The sequence below is a fragment of the Pristis pectinata genome, chromosome 14, assembly GCF_009764475.1.
Source record: "Pristis pectinata isolate sPriPec2 chromosome 14, sPriPec2.1.pri, whole genome shotgun sequence".
Classification (NCBI taxonomy): Eukaryota; Metazoa; Chordata; class Chondrichthyes; order Rhinopristiformes; family Pristidae; genus Pristis; species Pristis pectinata.
In genome coordinates this window covers 7,475,001-7,501,361 of record NC_067418.1, presented here as the reverse complement: position 1 = coordinate 7,501,361, position 26,361 = coordinate 7,475,001, and the positions used below count along the sequence as shown (strand labels likewise).

The window sequence follows — 26,361 nt, the reverse complement described above, 5'->3', positions numbered from 1 at the left end:
AGTCCTGAAATGAGTTCCTCCAACATTTAGTGTGTGTTGCTCCAGATTCCAGCATCTGCAGAATCTCTTGTGTCACATTAGCATTATCCTAGGAATGTAATTTCTTATCTAAATCATAAAGTGAACAGAATTTGAAAAAAATTGCAGTGACCAGTAAATTTCTAAAGCACAAACTCTTTAGCCATATCTTTGTCTGATTTTATTCTTTTCTAGTATACATGGAGCTACAGACTTCACTTCTGTTGTTAAATTACCCACAGATGGTTTGTGCACTGTATTTTCTTTAGAAATTTTTACATTTAATTAAATATTTAAAGGGAAAAAAAATTGCAGGGCTAATGGGGAAAGGGTAGGAGAACAGGACCAATCAGATAGCTTTCAAAGAGTCAGCAGAAGCCTACAGAAATGCAATAAAGAAATTGCATTAATCTTGTTCTAATCATTTACCGCTGAATTCAAATACAAATGAAATCTTGAAACAGCACTTAGATATAACACCTGCACTAGATTATCAAAGGCATCAACTCTTGTTAAATAAAAAAATGTGAGGCTGTACTATTAGGCATACAGAAATAGCTCATGACAGGTAATGATGGACAGTTTTGACTTGGGTTTCTAGCATAAATGACAGTTATAGCTAGCACACTAATCTGAAGACGATTCTGAATGACAGTGATGTCCATTCAGTCTTCGAGGGGGCTAATAAAGGATATAGAAGGAAGGATGTTGTGGTAATAGCTGGCATTTCATTGTTAGAAAATGGTGCCATCTTTATTCTGAAAATAGCTAAGATTAAATAAAATATTCAGATTTTTAAAATTTGCAAGAATTCATCGTCTAGACCTTTTAACCCAGGAATAGATCCCTGGAACAATTAAAATGGCAAGGTAGCCAAGGATTAGTACTAGTAGTCTAGTGGGTCACAGGGCTTTCGACCTGAAACATTAACTGTTTACTGTTTCTCTTTTCACAGATGCTGCCTGACCTGCTGAATGCTTCCAGCATTTTCAGTTTTATTTTAGTACTAGTGTTAGTCTGGCTGATATATCAATGAGTGTTTCAATATTGATAAGCATTTATAACTGTCTTATTACCAACAGAAAAATTTATTTGCCATTGCACATGTAAAATATTTTGAGGCAGTTTGCTATCTTAAATGTTAGTTGCTGCAATTATCCAAATGATATTTAGATTGTGCCATAATCTCTGAATTTAATTTAACCACAACTGCAAAGAGCAAAATAATGTGTGCAAGAACATCAGTAATCATTTAATGATTAACAGATCTGCAAAAGATTTGGGCTGAGATATCTGGCTGTTTCTATATTGTAACATCAGATTGAATTTCACTAATACTGGCAAGATGTTTGGGTTGATATGTAACATATGCAAAAGAGCCCTGATTTTTATTTGTTCATAGACAGAGTTATGGGAGTCCTTTGTAAGTTCTGTTATTTATTGTGCATTCCTTGATGCTTTGAGAGGGCGGTGATATAACCAAATCCCTTGCTAGAGCACCGCTGAGTCACTCACATTGATGTAGGATTGAAGTCACATAGAGGCCACAGTGGGGAAAGGTGCCTGGTCTCTTTCACTGAAAGAATTATTAATGAACAACCTGGGTCTTTACAACAATCTGACAGCTTCATCATCATTTTTACCAATACTGACATTTAAATACAAGAAATAGTAGGAGCAGGTCATTTGCCCTTCAAACCTGATCTGTCCCTATATCCCTCTATTTCTCTAATGTGCAAAAATTGGTTGATCTCAATTTGAATGCAATTAACAATAAGCCTCCACAGCCCTCCTTCTGAGTGAAGGAGTTTCTTCTAATTTCAATCCTAAATGGATCATTCCTTACGTTGAGACTGTGACACCAAATTCTAGACTCCTCATCCTCCCCATATCTACCCAGTTTAAACCTCTAAGAATTTTGCATGTATCAATGAGGTCACCAATCACTTTCCCAAACTGTAAGGAATAGGGGCCTGATCTACTCTCTCTCTCCTCCTATGACAGACACGCCATCCCAGGAACCAGCTCCAACAAGATTTGACCACCAGACACATTGCCCCTTCCCTCCTTTTCAGTATTTTGAGGGGTTTGATCCCTCTGCGCCTGCCTGCCATTCCCCATCATGCAACCACAGAAAGTCCAACACCTTTCACCACTTCCCTTCCTACCATATAGGGACCCAAACAGTCTTTCCATCTCTACCAATCTAGTGGTCACAATGTATCCTCATCAGCAATGGAGAAATCAAATGCAGATTGGGTGATTGCTTTGCAGAACACCTGCGCTCAGATCACAGGAGTGACTCTGAGCTTCTGTTTGCCTGCCTCTTTAACTCACAATCCCAACCCCACTCTTGACCTTTACATACCTGTGGTCTCCTGCTTTGTTACAATAAGGCCAAACAGAAGCTTGAAGAACAAAACCTATCTTCCGTCTGGGCAAGTTGTAGCCTGCAAGACTCAATATCAAATTCGCCAACTTGAGGTAACTGACTCTTTCCGTCTGTTTCAGAGCTGGCCTGCCAAGTGCCTGTCAAAATTTTGGTTCAGTTCTTTTTCTTTGTATAGACTGGCCTGTTGGGCATATCCCAAAGCCTTACACAAAGAAGCTTAATTTGATCTGAACTGCTCCTTAACCACTACACTCTATCAGAGGTATTCAATTTGTTCTATCCACCCCCAACTCCAATTTCTCTTCCACCTAAAACTAACTTGTTTTCTCTCTTTCCCAGTTCTGATGAAGGGTCCCAGACCGGAAACAACTCAACAGAGCAAAAAACAAACCGTTGGAGGGACTCAGCAGGTTGAGCAGCATCTGTGGGAGGCAAGAAATTGTCGATATTTCAGGTCCAGACCCTGCATGAGGACTAGACTCCAGATTCCAGCATCTGCAGTCTCTTTCGACAGATGTTGGCTGACCTGCTGAATGTTTCCAGCATTTTTTGTTTTTATCCCACAAAATAAGGTGTTGAATCTTCATTGTATTCTAGAATAAATATAACCTTTTTTTATAGGTAAGACACAATACTCCAGATGATGTCTCACCAGAGTCCTTGAACCCTGGTCTCTTCTCTATGTCAGGATTTCCCAATCACTCACCATTTAAAAAATACTCAGTATTTCTGCTTATTCTTCTGAAGTGGATAACCTAACACACATCCACATTGTGCACCATCATCTAAAAGAAATAGCTCAACAAATTCTAATTGTCAAGCCACAATGCAGGATTTGAACTGATTTTCATTATCAATCCAGCTCTCTCAATTAGTCGCTCAACAACATTACATTGTATAACGTAAGGGACAAGAAAAAATTGCTAATATCTGTTATTAATCCTCATCCTGATGGACAGATACTGTTTTCAATATAGTAGGATGGAAGTTAAGATACTGGATCAACAGCGAGAGTTCTAGACCGCTGATCTAGAGTCACAAGGTTAGACAATTTAATTAACTGAATAAATCTGGAATTAAAAAAAAAGTCTTAATAACCACAGAACTGCTAAATTGTTGTATAAACCCATTATTGTTCTTCACTGAAAGAAATCTGTCATCTGTTTCTGATCTAGCCTTTAAGTACCTTCAGACCTACCAATGTGGTTGACTTTTTAACTATCTCCTCAGTTCAAAGCAATTAAGGATTAACAATTAATGCCTAAATTGCCAGTCCCATCCTCAATGATTTCTCTTTACAAGTCTATCATTTAGCATTACATAGGGTGAAGTTAAACAAATCAACAAAAAGAATCAACCAATTAAACAAGATAATGCCATTTAGTATTTGCATTGCTATCCCAAACTAAACAGATAGCGCTTATTTTGTGTACCAAACCGACTTCTATTCATGTTTTAAGAGTTGATAATCTGTGTGCTCTATCAGTTATAGAATGAGCACCAAATCTAACCAATACCTTTTTCTGCCCTGACATTTTTGCTAACAAATCATTAATTTCAATCGTTTGTCTACGATCATCACTTTCAAAAATGGATCTGCAATTTTGGTCTTCTTAAATATTTTTGCTGTTAAGGTTTTAAAAATATTAATTTCCTATATTTTTCCATGGCCTTGCCCCTCCCTATGGCTGCCACCTCCCAAAGTCCTGCAATCCTCTGAAATCTCAGCACTTCCCAAACCTGTGTTCATACATTCTCAGTTTTTAATGAGACAGTCCCACTGCCTGACTGCTAAACTCAATAATTTGCACCTCCAACCTCTTGGCCTCTCCTACTTTCATAACTCTTCTTAAAACCTACCTCTTTGACCAAGCTTTTGGTCAGCAGTCCTAGCATTTCCTTAATCTGGTTTGTTGTTACATTTTGGATGATAATATTCCCCCATCACACCTTGAGCCCTTACATCTAAAGTGGAAGTTGTTTTTGTTTGAATTCATAGAGTAATACAGCATGAAAACAGGACCTTCCACCCAGCTGGTCCATGCTCACCAAGATCCCATCTAAACTAGTCCCATTTGCCTGCATTTGGCCCATATCCCTCTAAACCTTTTGAGCTTTCTTTTCTTTTACTATTTATTCAAGGGATGTGGGCTTCGCGGGCTAAGCCAGCATTTAATTGCCCAGCCCTAGTTGCCCTTGAGAAAGTGGCAGTGAGCTGCCGTCTTGAACCGCTGCAGTCCTTGAGGTGTGGGTGTGCCCGTAATGCTGTTAGGGAGTTCCAGGATTTTGACCTAGCAACTGTGAAGGAACAACGATATATTTCAAAGTCAGGATGGTGTGCGGCTGGGAGGGCAACTTCCTGGTGGTGGTGTTCCCTGTGCTTTAGCTGCCTTTGTCCTTCTAGCTGCTAAGGTGGTGGGTTTGGAAGATGCTGTCTCTAGACAGAAAGTTTGCACACTGTGCAAAGCTTGGAATGGATTGAGTTTTTTTGCACATTTATTTCTTTTTAATTTAGTCATAAACAAATATTTCTAAATAGTTCCTCAAGAAATTGGAATAAAGTCATGCCTCTCAGAATCTACCTTGGAAAGAATGAGTGACATAGCTACATGCGCAAAGGTAAGAATGTTGTCTCTGCAAAATGCATAGATGGAGTAGTGTGAAATCCTGGATATAAAATGATACAACAAATGTAATCTAGCTTCCTTTGCAATTTCCTACAGTTCTCTGACCAGAAATAAATATCTTATGGCCTAATTTTGATTCATTTGTAAATAATAGGGAATTATATTTGATAAAATCCCTCACATGGTCAAATTATCACTGCGAATGTGGGCTTACAAACCCGAATGCAAGAGATGTTCTTATTAATTAAACAGACAATAATATTTATTGCTTTTATTTATACATCAATGATTCCTAATAACACTTTACATATGATGAGAATGCAGAGTGAAATGGTTAAACAAGAGTCACTAGAAATCCAGGTGCTTCTTGCCTCTGGCTACATCACCACATCCTGAGCTCAGCAGTTTGGCTGATTCTGCCACATCCTGTTTGCTTGATCGGCTCACTGTGTCTGACAAGTCTGGAGGCAAATGCAGTCTCTGTTAAAGGAAGGAAAGGAAGAAAAAGACCATATAAAATCTGTTAAGGCTGGTATTATTAAGACATAATAATAAAAAAATATAAACTGCAGAGAAAAATCAACAAGTATTTCATTTCATTTCTTTCGAGGAAAGTTGATTTCAAACAACAAAAGCAATGGCACTTTGTAATAAAAACTGACTTGCAGTTCCACACTGAACTTTCAATGTTTACAACCAATGTATTTTTGAAATGCAGTCATCATTTTAATGCAGGAAATAGTTCAGCCAACTTGCACACATTAAGCTCCCACAACTTCATGAGAGTTAGTTGAGTGACTCCTGGCAAACCATACTTCTCTTCAAATAATGTTTGCGTTCATCTGAGAGTAGAAGGGGCCATCTAACAATGCGGCACTCCTATTGTACAGTTGGTGTCAGCTGAGATCATGTGTTCCAGCCACTGGAAGGGGATGTGGATTTGCAATCTTCAGTTTAGGAGGTGAGTCTGCTGTCAACTGAGTCACAGAGACAGCTGCAGAATATTTTCTGCAAAGATTTTTTTTTGCTTAGTAGGCCCTAAATTAATCAATCATGGTAGCACAAACACTTTAAACCCAATGCACAAAAACAAGCACAAGAACTTTATGCTCTATAACGCAGTATGCAGCAATTCAAATCGCTTATTTCTAACATTCAGTCATTTGAATCCCTTGCGTGACCCTGTAATTCCTGCCAGAGAGGAGTAGCAGATGACAAAGACCTCAGTCAATAACTGAGTTAAGTGATAGGCAATGATTTAAGGGGAGGGGACATGGAGCCTGGTATAGCCTCTCCAATGCACAGGATCGCAAGAGGCTACAGAGGGTTGCAGACTCAGCTAGCTCTGTCACGGGCACAACCCTCCCCACCATTGAGGACATCTTCAAGAGGCGGTGCCTCAAGAAGGTGGCGTCCATCATTAAGGACCCTTACCATCCGGGACATGCCCTCTTCTCGTTACTAGCATCACGAAGAAGCTACAGGAGCCTGAAATCCCACACTTAACGTTTCAGTAACAGATTCTTCCCCTCCGCCATCAGATTTCTGAACAATCTATGAGCCCATGAACACTACCTCATTATTCCTATTTATTTATTTTTGTAATTTATAGACTTTTATGTCTTTGCACTGTACTGCTGCTGCAAAACAACAAATTTCATGTCATATGTCAGTGATAATAAATCTGATTCAGACATGTGGTAGTGATGATAGCACCTTCCACTATACGGCTACCAATGTGTCTTCTTTTTCCTCTCCCTCATAGTTCACAAGGTTTTCAACTAAGTCTATTCCATTTCCAGCACTTCTGCTCTTATCCCCCCTCCTTCCACCGAGCACTTGTATTCATTACTCATTCCACTAGCCTTCACATTCAAAGTATATAATTTCTGCTATCTTCAGCATGATGCCACTGCTGCATCTTCTCCCACCACCACCCCACATCCCCCTCTCCCAACGAAACTCCTCAAGACTCTTAAGGGACCACACCATCTATGACTCCTTGTACTGCATTTGGTGCTTACAATGTTGTCTCTTCTACACTGGAGGAACTAAATGCAGTTTGGGTGACGACTTTTTTGAACAACTCCATTCAGCCTGAAAAAGTGACCTTCAGCTTTAGTTCCTCACTCTCTCCTCATTGTCTGTGGCCTCCTTCACTGTTCCAAAGAAGCCTGAGGAACACCATCTCATTTATTTCTCAGCTGGCACCACCACCATTTGTGTCATTGAGACTCTCTTGGTTTCCACTCTCTCCACCAAATCTTCTTCCCTCTTTGTAACTTAAAATGTTTCCTCTGTGAACGTCACTATTTCTTAAGAAAGGTCAGTGAACTGAGACTTTAACTCCACAGATGCTGTCTGACCTGCTGGGTATTTTCAGCATTTTCTTTTATTTACATTTTTGAAATTTTTCAAATCTCGCAAACTGAGAAAAGAAATTAAACAAGAGATAGACTCTTACCACTTTCTGAGAAGATAATCAATAATGAATTATTATAATCAATCAGACTGCTGCTGAATAAATAGGTCATTGTTTAGCACAAAGGAACATGGTCATGGTTGTCACAGACCTTGGACCATTACTCCTTAATTGCTTCCTGTTTGTGCCCATAGCCCAATCATCTTTAGCAACTTCTTTAAAGTCTTTCTCTCCATCAAAGGATCAGATGCTGGCCCATGATTAGTGTTCAGGTCATTCTAAATTCTTTAGATAATGAAGCAATTCATTTGCAGGATATTGCCTAGGCTGACAACTGGCAAGTAACATTTGGACCACACACAACCACACAATGAACATCTCCAACAGGATAAAGTCTGGGTACATCAGAAACAGAAGTAAGAGGAGCAGGTCACTTGTCCCCTTTTGCCAGCACTAATCACTTACATAGTCTACCTAGACCCCCTACATAGTCACAGCCTCCTAACCTGAACATTTTCCCTTTATTTTGACTCTGTTAACCAATCCACAATCTACATCAGTGTATCACCTCAATGCCACATGCTCTAATTTTGTTGAATCATCTCTTTGGCATCTTACTGAAAATGTTCAAGGAAGTCTAAGTATGCCACGTCATCCGGTTCACCCTTATCGATTTTTACTTACCTAAAAATGTGACAAAAATGATTCACCTTCCATAAATTCACGCTCTGCTCAATCCTATCATTATTTTTAAATGTCTTCTTGCCATTTTCTCAATAATAGGTTCCAACATTTTCCCTCTTACTTAGTCTAACCATCACCCTTTGACATTCAACAGTATTACCATGGCTGTGTCCCTCATCATCAACACAGTGGAGACCACTAATACTTAGAAACTTAACTGGACCAGCCACATAAATACTATGGCTACAAGAGCAAATTAGGGTGGAACTATCTGAAGGATATGACCCACCCAAAGCCTTTCTACCACCGATAGCATGTCAGTTGTGTGATGGAGTACTTTTGAAGTGAAGCTTCAACAAAGCTCAAGAAGCCCGACAGCATCCGAAACAGTCTCTACTGGACCCGCATCCCATCCTCCACAATAAACATTCATTCTCTCCACCACCAGTGCAGTGAATGTACTGCAGTAGGTCGCGGAACTTCTTTGACAGTGCCTTCCAACGCCATAGCCTCTGCTGCCTGGAATAATAAGGGCAGCAGGAACATGGGAGTGCCCACGAATGTCTTCTGACTTGGACATTTATTGCCATTACTCCTTAATCACTGGATATAAATCCTGGAACTCCCTATCCAATTGCATTGTGGCAACCTTTGCCACATGGTTTGCAGTATTTCAAGAAGGGTCTCATCATGAGCTTCTCAGGGGCAACTGCATATGCCAGTGATGTCTACTTCATGAGAATAAATTACAAAACATACATAACATTTTAAAAATCTTTGCTGTGGTGTGCAGCTAGATCAACAATAGCAACCTACATTTATGCAGTGCCTCTAATATAGGTAATGCATCCTATGGCAATGTATGGAGCCATTATCAAAAAACTTCAATCAAATGGAGTGATACTAACCCTGTCATATACACCGAGCACAAATATCATAAGCAAATGCTTATATTAGAAACATAGTGTTAACTTCCATTTATTAATACCACAGGAGTTGATTACAAAGGTGCTGATTATAACTTATGCAGAGTTTCATAACTCCATTACATCTTATTAATGACTTGATTTACAGACCACTATAGAACATCCTTCCAGGATACTCCTTTAAAGTGAAGAGGATTTATTTGCTAAGTTAAACTGGAGTTCTATAGATGTGAAAACAAAGGTATGAAAGATTGAAGTATCTAAAAGAATGATTTGAAACTTGCATGTTAGAAAAATTGGACTGTAATCTGTAGATGGAAGGGGGAGGGAGAACATGCATCCTGAAATTACTTGATCTAGTCATTATGTGACTCATGAACAGAAACAAAATTGCATTAGAATGTGAAGTTTGCTTGAGTCAGTTTCTTTTTCTCCGCTTAGTAATATGCTTAAATTCAGTGGGTTGTCACGGATCTGAGGTCGTCAGACCCCACCCATTTACCCCTTAAGCAGTTTCAGGCCCTCTTGAACTGGTTATACATGTTCCATTTTTGCTTTCAAATGTGAGCACTGGTGATCTGCTTGTTCACCACTACAATTTGGGAGAGGTGTGTTAATATAGAACATTACAGCACAGTACAGGTCCTTCGGCCCATGATATTGTGCCAACATCTTAACATACTCTAAGATCAATCTATCGTGTTGCTAGTATACATGTAAAAGCACATGCATCTGAACGGTGCCAAGCGTTCAGGCTTTCCCTTAAGGTAATGGAGTTAACAAGTATGCACTCATCCATAACCTCACACTATCTATTTCTATTTCTGGGATATTATTAAGAGGGGGCTGTGTCCCTGCTTCCTTCACTCTTACCACGTGGCTATATGTGTGGATGATTTCTGGGGAACGAAGAAAATATGCAAATATGCATTGTGTATGTTCTAAAGTATATGAAGATATAACCTCTGACTATGTAAGGTTTGTTCATCTACCTAGATTGACGTCTTGTTCAAATTCTACCACCTTTTCCAATATGTAAATACAACTCATAGATCTATAAAATTTCTAGTTTATTCCCTGTAAATAGTTAACTAAACAAATGCTGTCTTAAATATGTGCAAAATCTAACAGGGAAAGCAGTATTTATTCAAAGGTTTGTTGAAATAGGATGCAGAACTTGATCACATTCATCTTGGCAGAACTCTTGTACCTTCTCAGTTTCTGGTTTCAGGTATCATCAAGGATGCCTGCCACCAGGGCCATTCCCTTTTCCCTCTTCTACCTTCTGGGAGAAGATACAGGAGCTTGAAAGCCCAGACAATCTGACTTAAGAACAGCTTCTTCCCCACTGCTATCAGATTCGTGAACCAATCACCTCTTTCATATCCCCTTGCTGGTGGTGTTGCCACGTTTTTGGAATCTTAACTCTCCCTCTGCTACTAATTCTGTTATTGTCACTTTAGATTTTCTTTTTGCACTACTTCAGATTGCACTACAATCTTTGCACTTTGGCAATAATAAATACAGCGATGAGTGCAGAACAACAGAATAGTATTTGGTATTGGTTGGTATTGGTTTATTATTGTCACTTGCACCCTGGTGTATCTGAATCTACTGGTACCCTTCAAAATGGATTTGAATAAGTCATTGAAGGGACTCAAGCTTCACAAGGATACAGGAGAAAAGCATCTGTGCCTAGCATTATTTGAATACTCTACCAATCAACTGACGTAGGTACAATGGGTTGTGCTACTTCAATCTCTGATTCTACGTTTACTGGGAAACAGCAAAACATGCTCTCCATCAATTAATTCTTTTAATGAACAGTTTTTTGGACAAATGGTGGTCACAAACCAGAACCCGATAAACAGACCAGAAATTGATGACCAGTTAATCAGGTTTTGGTGACGTGATTGGGAGCTAATTGTATACCAGAATGAGATGGACTAGCAGATGGGGTTTTTGCTTTAATGTGTCATCCGAATGGCTCGCACTCTCTGAGATAATGTATCAAGCAGTCAACCAGCTATCGTGTATTCAGTAGCTGGAGGAGGTTTGTACTCACAATCTTCACACACTGAGACACGAGTGCTCATAAATGAGCTGTTGTGGCAATATGGTTTCCCCCTGTCCCTCACTACATCAACTTTGTTTCTTTTTTAAATGATTTTTACAATAAAGATCAGTGTATCAATTGCTATGACATAGAGCTTTAAGTGCAGCTGAGCCAAAATTCCTTTTGTGATATTTATAGAACAATTCAAAGTGCTGCCATAACAATTTTGTTTGTGATAGACCTTCCATAACCAGTATTTCATCAAGGGATGCTTGGTTTATACGGCTTCCAGAAAACAGCAGATCTGTATATTTACATAGTGAATATAGCATCAAACATCTAATTAAAAATTATGCTTTACTGGAAAGACAATAATGACATAAATGGAGCAGCTTCTAGATTTCAAAATTCAGCAATGCTACAGGCCAGTTCTGTTTTAATGTTTCACTGGTATTAAATATTTTCAGTAAGTACACCTATGCATAAATTAGTTACCTATACATAAATTAATTGCCTTTGCATCCAGACAGATGTGAAAAATATGGTACGACTTGGCTTCATGCAGGATCAACAGGTATCTACTTGAGTATAAAGCTTTTATACATTACTGAGAAGAAACCAAAACAGCCAAGGCAATGTCTGTTACCTTGTTCTTCCACTTTTGCACAGAGTGCACTTTATAATTGATTCATAATTTCTGCCAGGAACAAGTTTATTAACAGCTGAATGCAATAATAAAGGGTATTACAAGCATCAAGAACTATTTGTTGACTTGATCGGGTTTGAACCCTCTGGCACTGGTAGACAATTATGCCACATCACTCTCATCCCAAAGCCTGAACAGGTCTGTAATTAGTGGGGGGAATCCAATGAGTTTACTTCATCTTTCTGAGCTTCCTCTAAGCAACACAAATGGAGGAATGCTAGTCCCTGAACATTGATTTTTATCTAAAGCTCAATAAAAGCAGAGCCATGTCCTTATTGTCTGAATTCCAAGCATTTTCTGTTTACAAAAAACAGGAGGACAGCTACTTGACAAGTGGATATCTTCAAAATCACTTGACTCTCAGCCTCGAGGCATAAGCCAAAATATATTACTTGACTTTCTTGGTGTGACAGGACTTCACACATCACAAACCTATCAATTTCATCACCATGTCTCAATATCAGCTAACGGTTGTGACATAATACCCACAACATAACAATTTCTAATATGCAGCAAACCAAAATCCAGTATTGCAGTTGGTCAGCTTATTTGTTCAAATCGCAATTCAGTTCACTGTGGCTCGTGTGTGTCTTTATAAAAACTTTCTGTTGCCAAAGCTCAAGATGAAACAAGGCTCTCAATTTCCACCTGCACATTTGCAATAAAGTACTTGAGATACCAGTGACTGACTCTTGGATCAGCTGTGCATCTGATCCGTGGGACTCAACCTTGGCCACGTGAGGAAGGTACCTATTGGGTGCAGCTTCCTGAAGGGGGGAGAAAAATCAGACTGGGATATCCTGCCTGGACAGTTGCTCATGGCTCCAAATAGTCAGCTTAAAATAAGAGGTTATGGTGGAAATCTGTAATCACAGACTAAATGACACAGTCCTAAACGGTGTGCAAAGATCTGGTTGAACAAGTGCATGAATGTCTGCAAGTGGAAGGACATGTTGAGCTCATGGTTAGTAAACCATATGGGATCCTGGAATTTATAATATAGAAACTACAAAAGCACAGAGTTATGTTGAACCTATATAAGTCAGCAGTTAGGCCATAACTGGAATATCCTGTCCTATTCTGCACACCACATTTCTGGACAGATGTGTAGGTCCTGGAGAGGTGCAGAAAAGATTCACTGGATTGGTTCCAGTGATTTCAGCTGTAAGGTGAGACTGGAAAAGTTGGCACCATTCTCCTTGTAGCAAAGTAGATTTGATAGAGGTAATAAGATCATAATTGGATAGAGTAATCAGAGCAAAGCTATTCATATTAGCGAACGCTTCAAGGGCTAGGGGCACCAATTCATAATTCTGCACAGAGGATACCAGAGGGACAAGAGAAAAAGACTTTTTATGCAGGGAATCATGATGATGTGTTATTCTCTGCTTGTAAGGGAGGTGGAAACAATTGACCAGGGATTTCAAAAGGGGAGGTACTTGAGAACGAATCACTTGAAGGGCTGTGGGTCAAGAAAAAGGAAATGAGACTGTTGGGATTGCTTCACAAGGAGCTGGCACACACTCGAGGGGACCAAAGGGTTTTCTTCAGGGGTGTAACATTCCATAATTTATCCCCGTCATCAGCCATTTCAGCATCAGTCACTGGCCAAATTAGAGTTAAAAGTGGAACTCTGCTCAGTTGGTACAGAATTGGTTCTCAGTGTCATGGAGAAATACAAGTGCTTTAGAGGCTTTTTGATTACCTCTTCCGATTTTATTTTGTATTATGATTATGCTGTTCCTGGTTACAACCAGGAAATTATCACTTTGGATATTATGTGCCCTTGCTTGTGATAGTTTAGTGCCATCACAAATGGTAAGTAGTCCTAATTCACTTGGAAAAGAAGGTTTAAACAAAAACCTGCTTGCTATGACCAATCCTAAAGCATAAGTAGTGCCTTACCAACTTCAAAAACCATGAAGATTTACAAATTTTACAATTGTGTGTAGCAAGTAGAAAATACTTGAAATACTGGGAACAATTAGCACACATGAAAAAATAAACAAATATAACACTTCCAGCGAAGTGTTTCTTATTTAAAGATATAACACAGGGACAGGATTAAACTGCACTTGGAGAGGTAGGGATGAATCAAGAATAGTCAGCATGGCTTTGTTATGGGGAGATTGCGTCTGATTTCACTGAATTTTTCATAGAGTAACTGATTGTGTCGATGAGGATAATGAAGTTGAAAGAGTCTAACAAAGGCTCTGACAAGGTCCTACTTGGGAAACTGATCTGAAAGATAAGATCTCACGGGATCTATGGGAATTTGATAAATTAGATCCCAAAATGGTCTTTTGATAGGAGGCAGCAGATGACGTGCTGATGATAGAAGGTTGTTTTTGCAATTGGAAGGCTGGTACCAGTTGTATATTGCAGAGTTCGGTGCTGGGACCCTTGCGCTTTATAACATTAACCATTTGGAGATGAGTGCAGGAGGTATAATTTGTATGCTCACAGATAACATGAAATTTGGACCTGTTGTTGACTGTGAGTACGGTAGTCTTCACCTACAGAATGATATTGCTCAGTTGGTAAGATTAGCAGAGCAAAGGCAGATGGCATTTAATCCTGAAAATGGAGGTGTCGCATTTTAGGACTAAGAAGACTTAGAAACACACAATGAATGTTTAGATGCTAGGGAGTACGAAGGAACACAGCGATCTTGGTGTATATGTTTAAGGGTTTCTAAAGGCAGCAGCATAGGTAAATAACATGATTAAGAAGGCATATGGGATTCTTGCCTTCATTAATTGAGGCACAGAGTACAAGAGGAAGGAAGTTATGATTCAACTACATAAAATATTAGTTAGGCCATAGCTGGAGTACTGTGTCCAGTTCTACTTGCCACACTATATGAAGGATATGATTGCAGTGGAGAGAGTGCAGAGGGCATTCATCAGGCCGTTACCTGGAATGGAGCGTTTCAGTGATGAGGAGAGCTTGGATAAACTGGGATTGTTTTCCTTGGAACAGAGATGGCTGACAGGACTCCTGATTGAGATTCATTTAACTATGAGGGACATAGATAAGGTGAATACAGAGAAACTATTCCCCTTAACAGAGGTGTCTGTAAACAAACGACAAAGCTTTAACAAGAGCGTAGGAGATTCAGAGGGGATTTGAGGAAGAATTTTTTTTACACACCTCGAGGGTGGCTTAAATCTAGAACACAGGGTGGTGGAGGCAGGTTCTCTCACAGCACTTAAGTAGTATTTAGATGAGCACTTGAAATGCCAAAGTATAGAAAAATACAGGCTGAGTGGCAGGAAATAGGATTAATATAGACAAGGTACTTGATGGCCAGCAGGGACACAGTGGGCCGAAGGGCCTGTTACTTTGCTCTATGATTCCCTAACACAGTTCACGCTTAGTGTGTATGATTTGTGCCACATCTTAGCCCCTTAGGTGCAAAACTGGAGACTGGGTGGTCCTGCCTATGAATCGCCCTCTGGAAAATTACAAAGTTGTGCAACAGAATATGTAAACCAGATGACGAATTATAACACCTGCTACAATTCTGCATTGTGAAATACTGTTCTCCAGAAATTGCTTGAATTCTAGAACCTGACTAAAATGTAAAGGCTAGCAGCATCTTGGTTTATTTAGAAAATCAGTCAAGCGTAATACCTGAACTTGTAACCCTTCAACAACGTCAATGCTCTCTTGCTTCAGGTTACATGTTTAACATTTTTTCTGTAAGTACTCACTAAAGAAAAGCTGAAGTAGGATTGTTCCTGATACATTTCAAATTATAAGAGAATGAAGTGATGAATGATCTTAAGTAGCTCCAAAATTCAGTGTTACTCATTGGGACCATTCTTTCCAATTGTCATGTTCTGCATTATTTCTGGACATATATCATTCTGCGTAGGTACAACTACAAAGCCTGTAACATTAACAAGAATTTATTTAGAATAAACATGCTGCTTTGACTCTGTGTTATCCAGTTACACAAAGTTGTACATATTGGATTATCAGTATAACTTCAGCTGAGATAGATAACCTTGTGAAGGAAATATGCCAGCTTTAGCTCATTTGGTAGCATTGAATTGGAATTAAATTAATTTATTATTGTCACATGTACTGAGGTGAAAACTTGTTTTGTATGTTATCCTTTCATTACAACAGTGCACTGAGGTACTACAAGAGAAAACAATAACAGAATGCAGAATAAAGTGTTACAGTTCCAGAGAAAGTGCAGTGCAGACAGACAATAAGGTGCAAGGCCATAATGAGATAGATTGTGAGGTCAAGAGTGCATCTTATCTTACTAGAGGACCGTTCAATAGTCTCATAACAGTGGGATAGAAGCTGTCCTTGAGCCTGGTGGTATATGCTTTCAGGCCTTTGTATCTTCTGCCTTACGGGAGGGGAGAGAAGAGAGAATGTCTGGGTTGGGTGGGGCCTTTGATTATGTTGGCTGCTTTACTGAGGCAGCAAGAAGTGTAGACAGAGTCCATGGAGGGGAGGCTGGTTTCCATGATGTGCTGAACAGTGTCCACAATTCTCTGCAGTTTCTTGTGGTCACAGGCAGAGCAGTTGCCATACCAAGTCGTGATGCATCTGGATAGGATGCTTTCTATGGTGCATTGATAAAAATTGGTGAATGTCAAAAGGGGACATGCCAAATTTCTTTAGCCTCCTGAGGAAGTAGAGCTGCTGGTGAATTTTCTTGGCCATGGCGTCTACGTGGTTGGACCAGGGCAGACTATTGGTGATGTTCACCAATTCTTGGCTTTGAGCCTGAACGTTAAATACTCCCAAGATGAACACAAAAATCTAAACAGACATTTCAATGCAGCACCCAGGTTTTGCAGTACTGCTGAATGTACTGCGTTTTGAATGAGCCCTTAAACAAAGGCCCCATCTGTCCTCTCAAATGGATAAAGAAAAGCAGAGGAGATATCTCCAATTTACTGCCTAATAATTATTGCCCAGCTAACTATACAAAAATGTAACTATTTGTGGGAGCTTGCTGTGTGCAGACTTGTTTGCTGCACTACACATTTCCAATAGTGACTGTACTGCAGAAGTACTTAATCTGCTGTAAAACAACTTGGGATGATGTAGGTGCCATACAGATGGACCCTGTCCATTTGGAGGCACAATGAGCATATCTTCAATGCACAACAATGCCAAGAGAAACACAGGCAGCAAAGAGGAATGCAGGCAGCAGCATCAACCACCACACATGGCCTTCTGTGGCCTTGCAGAAGCTCTTGACTGTCAATTGAGAGAAACCATGAGCATCATTCTCAAATTTATCTTCTTGTAGAAATTTGTCTTCATCTTCTAACTGCTTTACAGTGGTACACAAGCCATAGTCTTAACCAATGGGTGTACAATAGACCAAATCTCAAGGTAGACTGGTGACAAGCAATGCTGCAAGAATAGGGGAGTTAATGTAATAGAAACAGAAAACACTGGAAAAACTCAGCAGGTCAGGCCACATCTGTGGGAAGAAAAACAGAGCTAATGTTTCAGATTTTGAGTGTCTGCAGTTTTTTTTGAGTTACAACAGGGAAGCTAACCCTGGTGACCAGGCCAATATCTATCCCTCATTCTGCTGTTTTGTCTGAGCTTGCTGTGTATAATTTTGCTTTGTTTTCAACACTGCAAGAGTGATCATACTTCAAAATCAGTTCATTGGCTGTAAATTGCTTTGGAACATATTGTGGTATTGAAAGGCTCTATATAAATGGAGTGTTTTCCCTTATATAAATATACATAAAAAATACATATTTCACCTAGTCAGTTTATGGCACATATTAAATTAAAAATATGGAAATGCTTGTGTGTATGTCCTTTTACTGTCATTTGCAATTTTTTTTGTATCCTTTAAAAAGTTTGGTATCCAGAGATTATAACAATATTACGACCCAGCTGAATCCAGCTTCTATAGGTTGCAGGCCTCTTTCTCCTATAGCTTTCATGACAATGAGATCTTGTAAACTGCTTATATATTAGACTCTAGCAGGAGTTAATTTGTTAATTAAGAACCAAGCCAAGAATGTTAACATCTTTTTAAAAACAAAATGTCCCTTGCCTTAGTGATCTCCCAAAATCAGAGGGTAATTGCAGGCTTATGCACTGTGGTAATAACTGCATTAAGTTTTTCATCCTTATGTTTCTTGTAGATTGAAATAAAATGGGAAGAAGGGAGGGAACATCTGCTGGCGTTGCATAAGGTAGTGTCTGAGTTTTTTTCCTCTAGGTGGAGGGACTTATGAAACTGCAGTGAAGGAACGAGTCTAAATCTTGAGCTGAGTGACCACACTTTCTGCTTCAGTGCTCTGAACAGCGACTGACCTGACTTTTACCTAAACAATTGCTTAAGGATGGGGGAGGAGCAACAAAACTGCATGGGGTGTCTGCCCAATCCAACTGGCCAAAAGCCACTTCATCCTATTACATGCACTAAAACTTTTTAAAGTTGGAATGAGTTAGGTGGCACAGTGGTGTAGCTAGCAGAGCCACTGCCTCAGTGCCAGAGACCCAGGTTCAATCTTGACATTGGGTACTAGCTGTAGAGTTTGCATATTTTCCCTGTGATCACATGGGTTTTCCCCGGGAGCTCCAGTTTCCTCCCATATCCCAAAGATATGCAGGTTGGAAGGTTAATTGACCACCATATATTGCCCCTAGTGTGCAGGTGAGTGGTAGAATCTGACGACATTGATAGAAATGAAGGATTAGTGTAAAGGGGTGGTGATGTTCGGTGTGGACTTGGTGAGCCAAAGGACTTGGTGAGCCAAAGGGCTTGTTCTGTGCTGCATCTCCCTATGACTCTATCACTTTATGACTAAATAACTTCCACAAGCCGTTCTACTCATTTATTACACACATTCTCAGATGAGAGTTTCATAGAAGAATAGTTGGTTGAGTATTCAAATACTTCTTGTTGAAAATGAGAAGTTCTTGTATTCACAGTGAGGAGGCAGCAGCAACAAAAGATAAAAGAAAGAAATGGTGAAATCACAAGAAAGATGCATCTAGGTTTTTCCTTGGAATGAGATATTAAAACAATCTTGCATCACTTTGAGTTACATCAAATCATATGGTCATCAATTATCTACATCCTCTCAAATGTCTGCTTCATATATCCATTTAGATCACAAAATCCCAGGAATTTATAAGATGAACATTTAGTTGTAACTGGTGCAATTAAACTGTCAAGTTGGAATCATACACCTCAGTCTTGTACAATGTTCTTGTGTCCAGATATTTCCACATGTTCAACTTTTCCATGAAATGCTGAAGGCAAAGGTGATTATTTGGGTTATTAAGAACTAAAGATATTATGGGAGAATCAAAATTACCACAACTGTAGCCTCTTTTTATGTATCCATGATTGAGATTTCAATCTTCTTGGCAATAAATTTCTTAGAAAGTATAATGAATTATTTTGCTGCAAGTAATAAGTACTATGGCATGCTCTGAATAACATCTTAGAAGAAAACTCAATATTGGCAGGAAGTATTCAACTCCACAAGCAACAGTGAAACTTCACTTCAGGCAATGAGATCAGAGAGCCAGAGCCTTTGGGGCCACATATAAAAAAACCTACTAAGGTCACAGTACACTGTCTGATCTTGAATATGTCAGAGAAAAGCTGAACAGTTTGCTACCTCAGCTTACAGATACTGTATTATGTTTGTCCATGCAGACAACCGTTCCATTTTAGAGATATCTCAGTCACTGGCAAAAGCAATAAACAATTACTCGAGAAGAAGACTACCACTTCAATTTGAAAATGCTGAGGTACACCAATTGGGCAGAAAGGGGGTCAAACCTTGTCTTTAATACACGCAGTCAACAAAGAGAAGTAAGATTATCTCTAAGCATAACTGCAATGTGCTGCATTTATTTTTCCATTGTTTCTATATGTTTAGTTACACAGAAACACAGCTAGCTTATCTTTTATATTAATAAGAACTATAATTTATCAGTACAGGGAATTTTTGATGAGCATTTACAGTTATGAGACTGGAGAACAATTTAAAAGCAGAAAAACAATAATACAAACAAAAAGTCTAAGTTCATCATATGGATGTGAACAATTTGCTAAGTGCTTCATTGGTCTCAATTTAGAAATGTTTGATGGAGAACTTGGTCCATCATACTTAAAACCTAATGCACTGATTACACATACAATTAGCTATCAAGAACCCGCTCGTTCCATTGCAGTTACAAAAAATAAAAATTAATACATTATGCAATCATGAATGAAAAAAAAAGTCACTGGTTCCTGGTTGTCACTCACCTGTTTGGGAGGTCAGCAGCCCAAAGGTACATAGCCAAACTCTGTTGTGCAGGTCAAAGGACATCAGACTATGTTTGAGTTTCAGAGATATGTGAATAAAAAAAAATCCCAAACAGCCCTTTAGCAGTCTGTCTAATTTAAATGTTTTCAGCAGAGCTGGATTTTACCCAGAGGTAACATGAAGACAGTAAGGCAGTGTAAAACACTGCAGAAAATGCATATAAATGGTGCTTTCAGTTTTAATAGGTTGGACTGAAATGCTGAAGCCCCACATTTTTTGACAGGATGTCTACAGTAAGATTCCCAAGCTTCTTGCTGGCAAACTGAACTTTAGCAAGGCAGGGAAGTGTGAGCAGATAGGATTTTTATCATGTTTACACAGCACTGTTGCATTAACACTTCATGTACATAATCCACAACTAAGAGCACATTTAGAAAATAAATTATAAAATCGCACAAGCACCTTAACTTGAAAAATAAAAATCAAGCTTGGCAATAAATCTCTTCCATTTAAATACAAAGCGTTACTTATTTTAATTTAAACTAAAGGAAAAATAATATATTATTTTGCTTCATACATTACCAAACAGTTAACTCGCTGCTTGAAGAATTTAAATCTTCAGTAGCAAGCAATTGCATCAAACTAACGTACAAGCTCTGAACTCTTCATCTGTTATTCAAAAGGTGTAGCATAAGAGATATTGATTTGAGACTGTAAGGAAATTCAGGTAACATTGATAACTTTAACAGCCCAGAAATAACTGGAAAAACAATGGTAAACAATGGAAAAAGACCCTTCAGCCCACCACATCCAGTGGGCACCCATGTACCCATTAGTGGATTAAAAAGTCAGCAATTATGGCCAGAAGGCAGCACAAATTGCAATACTACAGAGTCATAGGAGGATTAGAGTGGAGTTAAGGAACTTTCTTTTACCTAAAAACTAGTGGGGTCTGGAACTCTCTGCTTGAATGGGTGATGGAAGCAGAAATCCTCAACACATTCAAAAGGTACCTGGTTAAACATTTGAAGAGCCAAACCTACAAGGACGGAGGAAGAGCCAGGAACGGGGAGTAACTTGGTTCCATTTTTGATTGGTAATGACTGAATGGCCTCCTCCTTTTTGAACAATTCTATGAATTTCTTCTCTAGGTTGTTGTTTCATAGAACCGCAAAGCACAGCAATAAGCCCTCTTGATCCACCTTTCCGTGCCAACCATGATACCTATCGAGGCTAATTCCATTTGTCCCGTTAGGCTCATATTCCTCTATGCTCTTCCTATAACTGTCCAAATGCCTTTCAAATGTTGTAGTTTTATCTGTCTCCACCGCCTCCTTTGGCAGCTCGTTCCAGATATTCCCCACCCTCTGTGCGGGAAAAACTTATCCCTCAGATCTCCTTTAAATTTCTCCCCTCTTATCTCAAACCTGTGCCTCTAGTTCTAGATTCCCCTGCCATGGGAAAGACATTTTTGCTATCTATCCTATCTATTTCCCTCATACTTTTATAAACCTCTATAAAGTCACCACTCAGCCTCTGACGTTCCAGTGAGAATAAACCCAGCCAATCCAATCTCTCCATAGCCCTCCATTCCAGGCAACATCCTGGCAAATCTCTTATTGCTACTAGATCCTTCCTGCAGTCTGGTGACTAGAACTGTACACAGTACTCCAAGTGCGATCTAACCAATGTTTTGTACAGCTGCAACACAACCTCTTAACTCTTATATCTAATGCCTTGGCCTATGAAGACAAGAATGCCAAATGCTTTTTTCACTACCCTATCCATCGAAAGCATCCTATCTGGATGTATCACAGCTTGGCACGGCAACTGCTCTGCCCAGGACCGCAAGAAACTGCAGAGAGTTGTGGACACAGCCCAGCGTATTTCACTGTCTTGGTGAAGCAGCCAGCATAATCAAAGACCCCACCCACCCGGGACATTCTCTCTTCTCTCCTCTTCCATTGTGTAGAAGATACAGGAGCCTGAGGGCACGCACCACCAGACTTCTACCTCACTGTGATAAGACTATTGAACGGTTCCCTTATACAATGAGATGGACTATGACCTCACAATCTACCTTGTTGTGACCTTGCACCTTATTGCACTGCACTTTCTCTGTAGCTGTGACACTTTACTCTGTACTGTTATTGTTTTTACCTGTACTACATCAATGGACTCTGTACTGATTCAATGTAACTGCACTGTGTAATGAATTGACCTGTACGATCGGTTTGTAAGACAAGTTTTTCACTGTACCTCGGTACAAGTGACAATAATAAACCAATACCAATACTATCTGTGTTGTCACTTTCAGGGAGCTGTAGAGTTGCACTCCAAGATCTCTCTGTACATTAACGTTTCTAAGGTCCCTACCACTTACTCCACATGTCCAACCAGAATTTGACTTCTCAAAGTGCATTACCTCACAATTGTTTGGATTAAAATCTATCTGCCACTGCTCTGTCCAACTTTCCAGCTGATCTATGTCCTACTTGGATCACCTTCTTTGCTACTTACGACTTCACTAATTTTCATGTCGTCTGCATTATTAAAACTGTTAATGTTTCCTTAGATTTAATTGGTTAATGAGATATATCATTAGAGCCAGTGTTTATGATGACCCATTGACCATGCCTCTCTGCTTTCAATTCCCATTTCCAGTCTAAAAAGTGAGAATACAATGCAAGTGCAAGTCATGGCATTACCTCTCCAGTAAATACTTTCAAAACATCAACTTGGCTGGAAGTTACGATTGCAAATTTGGATTGCTAGGCTGTAAACTCAATAACTGCGGAGATTATAAATAATAATAATAACAATACTTATTAGTTCATGTACATCAAAACACACAGTGAAATGCATCTTTTTTGTGTTAACAACTAACACAGTCTGAGAATGTGCTGGGGGCAGCCCGCAAACCAGGTTACTCCAAGGTTAATAAAATTAACATCCAGCATCAATTCTATCCTACTAAATAGAAACCACAGCTCAATCTATTTAATCTTTTCCCCTGCATTATTATATTGTACATTCAGTGAAAATGCTGCACATTTATGAGGATAAACTCAGTCATAAAAATACTTTGACGCAGCAAAATGGAAGCACGGGCAGATGTGAGTTTATTTACTCAAATGTGTACTGATCACTGCACACCTAACTCCATGTTAATCTTGTCAAAAAGAACAGAGAAGAGATGTGGTTGGCAACAATGAAGCAGAATACTGTTGTTTCCTCTGTAAGTTCAGATATGGGTTAAGTTGATCAAAAAAGCCATTTGTCTTGCAAGAGGCTCCATATAAAATGGGATTTGTCAGTTTTGACATGGCTCATAAAGGATGCAATTTGAACACCATACAATTGTCAGAAATAAAGATGGTGAACTAGTGTATTCATGCATGATTTTCTTTATTTAGACCAGGTGCTAAAGAGGTGCGGAGTCAAAATAACATCAACAGTGTACTACTTACATTTCCTATGATATTGATCAATGCAACCCCTTACATTACATCATTAATGGTGTCAACAGGAAATTAAAACTTACAGGCCATAACTGATCTGACACTATTTTATAAAGACCATTATTATCTTCTATAATCTCTTTAATAGTTGTATTGACTTGGTAATCCTTACATGGGTGTTAATGAATCAAGGACATGTTGAAGTTTTTGTTCCTTATTCTGCAGTGGTGTAATCAGGGTTTTCTTTTTGGTGTAAAAGTCCTGTGCTCTCCTTGTGTAAACGAGCGCACCACTGACTTGCACCAGTGTCATGCTGAACCATCACCGTGAACAAATTTTCCTGCTCATTTGTGGTGTTTCCAAGAAATGTTTGTCAAATAATAACAGAGTTAGTGGAGGTAAAGACTCACTTCTTTCTTAAACAGAAGTAAAGGGTACAGTTGATTAAATGGCATAAAGCAAATTATATTTACATATAAGACAGTGCCCATCTAAATATAATTACAACCCATGCTGCATCCAGTGCTGTTACCAGTTTCTTGATATCACGTAGAGCCAATCAAATTAGTTAAAGGCTATCTTGTGTGAGGGCTGGACATTGGAGATGTGATGTAACATCTGTTCTGGATTTCTTACTGAAAATAGTTGCAAATATTTCACCCTCATCCTTGGCACTCTCATGTTGGGCTTCACCACAGTGATGATGGCCTTGAAGCTTTTTCCTCCATGTTGATTATTTACTTGCTCAGTCTATTGATGACTGGATGTGGTCGGACCACTTTGTGGGATTCTACCTGTGGAGCTTTGAAATGATCAGATGTTTGTAGCTCATCCCTATCTATTACACATAGTTTTTGTTATTTAGCACCAGTTTTTGTTATTCAGCACCAGTGTTGTCCTGTGTTGCAACTTTGACAGTCTGGGACCAAATGTTTTAGTTACTGAGTTACACTGCTCAAAGATCTCAACTTGGTTCCCTGACTTGATGGCAATGGTAGAATGAGGGATACGTTGACACTGACGTTATAGATTTTAGTGGACTGCCTTCTGCTGATGGTCCACAGCACTTCATTGATGCTAGCTTTCAGCTGTACAACACATTCTAAGTCTATCCCCATTTAGCAAAATGGTAGACTGCATGACATGGTGGTGCATGTCAGTGTGGGGACAGAAGTTAGCTTCCACAAGAACTGTGTGGTGGTTATTCTTACCAAGCTGAGAACAAGAAAACTCATATCTTGATTCCCCGAGGGAGGGGAAGGATTGAGAGCCGATGTCCGTGTAATGAATCAGACAGGACAGTAGCCTCATGGAATAGGTTTAGTGCCCCTGGAAGGAGATGAAACTAGAGCACTGAAGGTAAAGAGAGGGAACCCTAGTTTCTGTATTCTATTATCTAACATGATGATTACCAGCCAGAACATTTACCGAAATGTTATGCCTCTTGTCCAGTTCTTTTCGTTGCATTTCATCACTGTGATTAAAATTGTAATGTTTTATTTGAAAATGGAGCTACACTCTTCTACTTCTCCAGTACTCAACAATATGACCGCAAGTGTCTCACCAAACCAACCCCCTTGACAATAAGACCAGTAATTTCATATGTGCAAGTCTTTGTGGTCACACTGATGCAGAGGACTTTATAATAACATTTGGTTGGTGCTGAATGAGAAACAATATTATCCTGGGAAGTTGAGGGGAAAATATACTATTCACTCACAATCAGGGGTAGAGGATTTCAACCAGCTAACTAAATTAGATACTTGAATGGAATTGGCCAATGCTTCATTGATTACTTAAAGTCACTCGCATGAGCACGTTGATTCAGGTGGAGAGAAACTTTGGGTGTTTAACCAAAGTGGTACCAGGTCTTTAGTCTAGGGCAAATTGGTGCAAATGGATGGCACAATGGTGCAGTAGGTAGTGCTACTGCCTCAAATACAGCAGCGCAGGTTCTATCCTGACTTCTGGTGCTGCCTGTGTGGAGTTTCAATGTTCTGCATGTTATTTCCCCATGGGGGTGGGGTTCTGGTTTGCACCAACATCCTAAATATGGTTGGTCAGGTAATTGGCTATTGTAAAATAACCCTGATGGAAGTGCATGAAGGCAAAATTAGGGTGGAGCTGATGCCCACATGAGAGAGAATAATTTTCAGGGAAATAAGTGGGGGAATCGGATTGACAGGATTGCTCTGGATGCAGGAATAGACTTGATGGGCTGAATGGCCTTTCTTCATATCATAAGGAAATACAAAATGAACATGACCTCACTTCAATAATTTTTATTAAGTATTCAGATCTGGGCAGCTATCTCCCATATTACAAACAATATTATGGAATCATAGAAAATTAATGATCAGGAGATAGCCATTTGGCCCATCATGTCTGTGTCTGTACCTGTCAATAAAGAGCTATTGATCTTAATCCCACCATTAAGAGCTAGATATGTAGATCAATAGATCATGGTCTCTGCAGGTAGACAATCCAGGTACTTTTCAAATGGGATGACAGTTTCAACCTCTGCCATCCTTTCAGATTGCAAGTTCCAGACCCCCACTACCCTCAGGGTGAAAAAGGTACTCCTCACCTCCCCTTTAATCCTTCTACCAATTACTTTAAGTCAATGCTCTGGTTTTTTGACCCCTCTGCCAAGGTAAATTGGTCCTTTGATACTCTGTCTAGGCCCCTTTGAATTTTCTGCATCTCATTAGGTCTCCCCTCAGCCTTCATTGTTCCAAAGAATTGCTCATTCCAAAGAATTCTCATTGCTAAAATTTTCCAGTCTTGGCAAAGGCC

The 26,361-nt window shown here is 39.4% G+C and overlaps 1 protein-coding gene across 1 annotated transcript in view; it reads right to left on the bottom strand.

The window, feature by feature from the left end:
• Window positions 1-5,311: 5,311 nt before the first annotated feature.
• Window positions 5,312-26,361, bottom strand: part of elp4 (elongator acetyltransferase complex subunit 4) — a 192,165-nt gene continuing 171,115 nt past the window's right edge. The window contains exon 10 of the mRNA XM_052029377.1: window positions 5,312-5,517. Coding sequence (XP_051885337.1) covers window positions 5,386-5,517 — 132 coding nt within the window. The 3' untranslated portion in view covers window positions 5,312-5,385. The remainder of the gene's footprint in view (window positions 5,518-26,361) is intronic.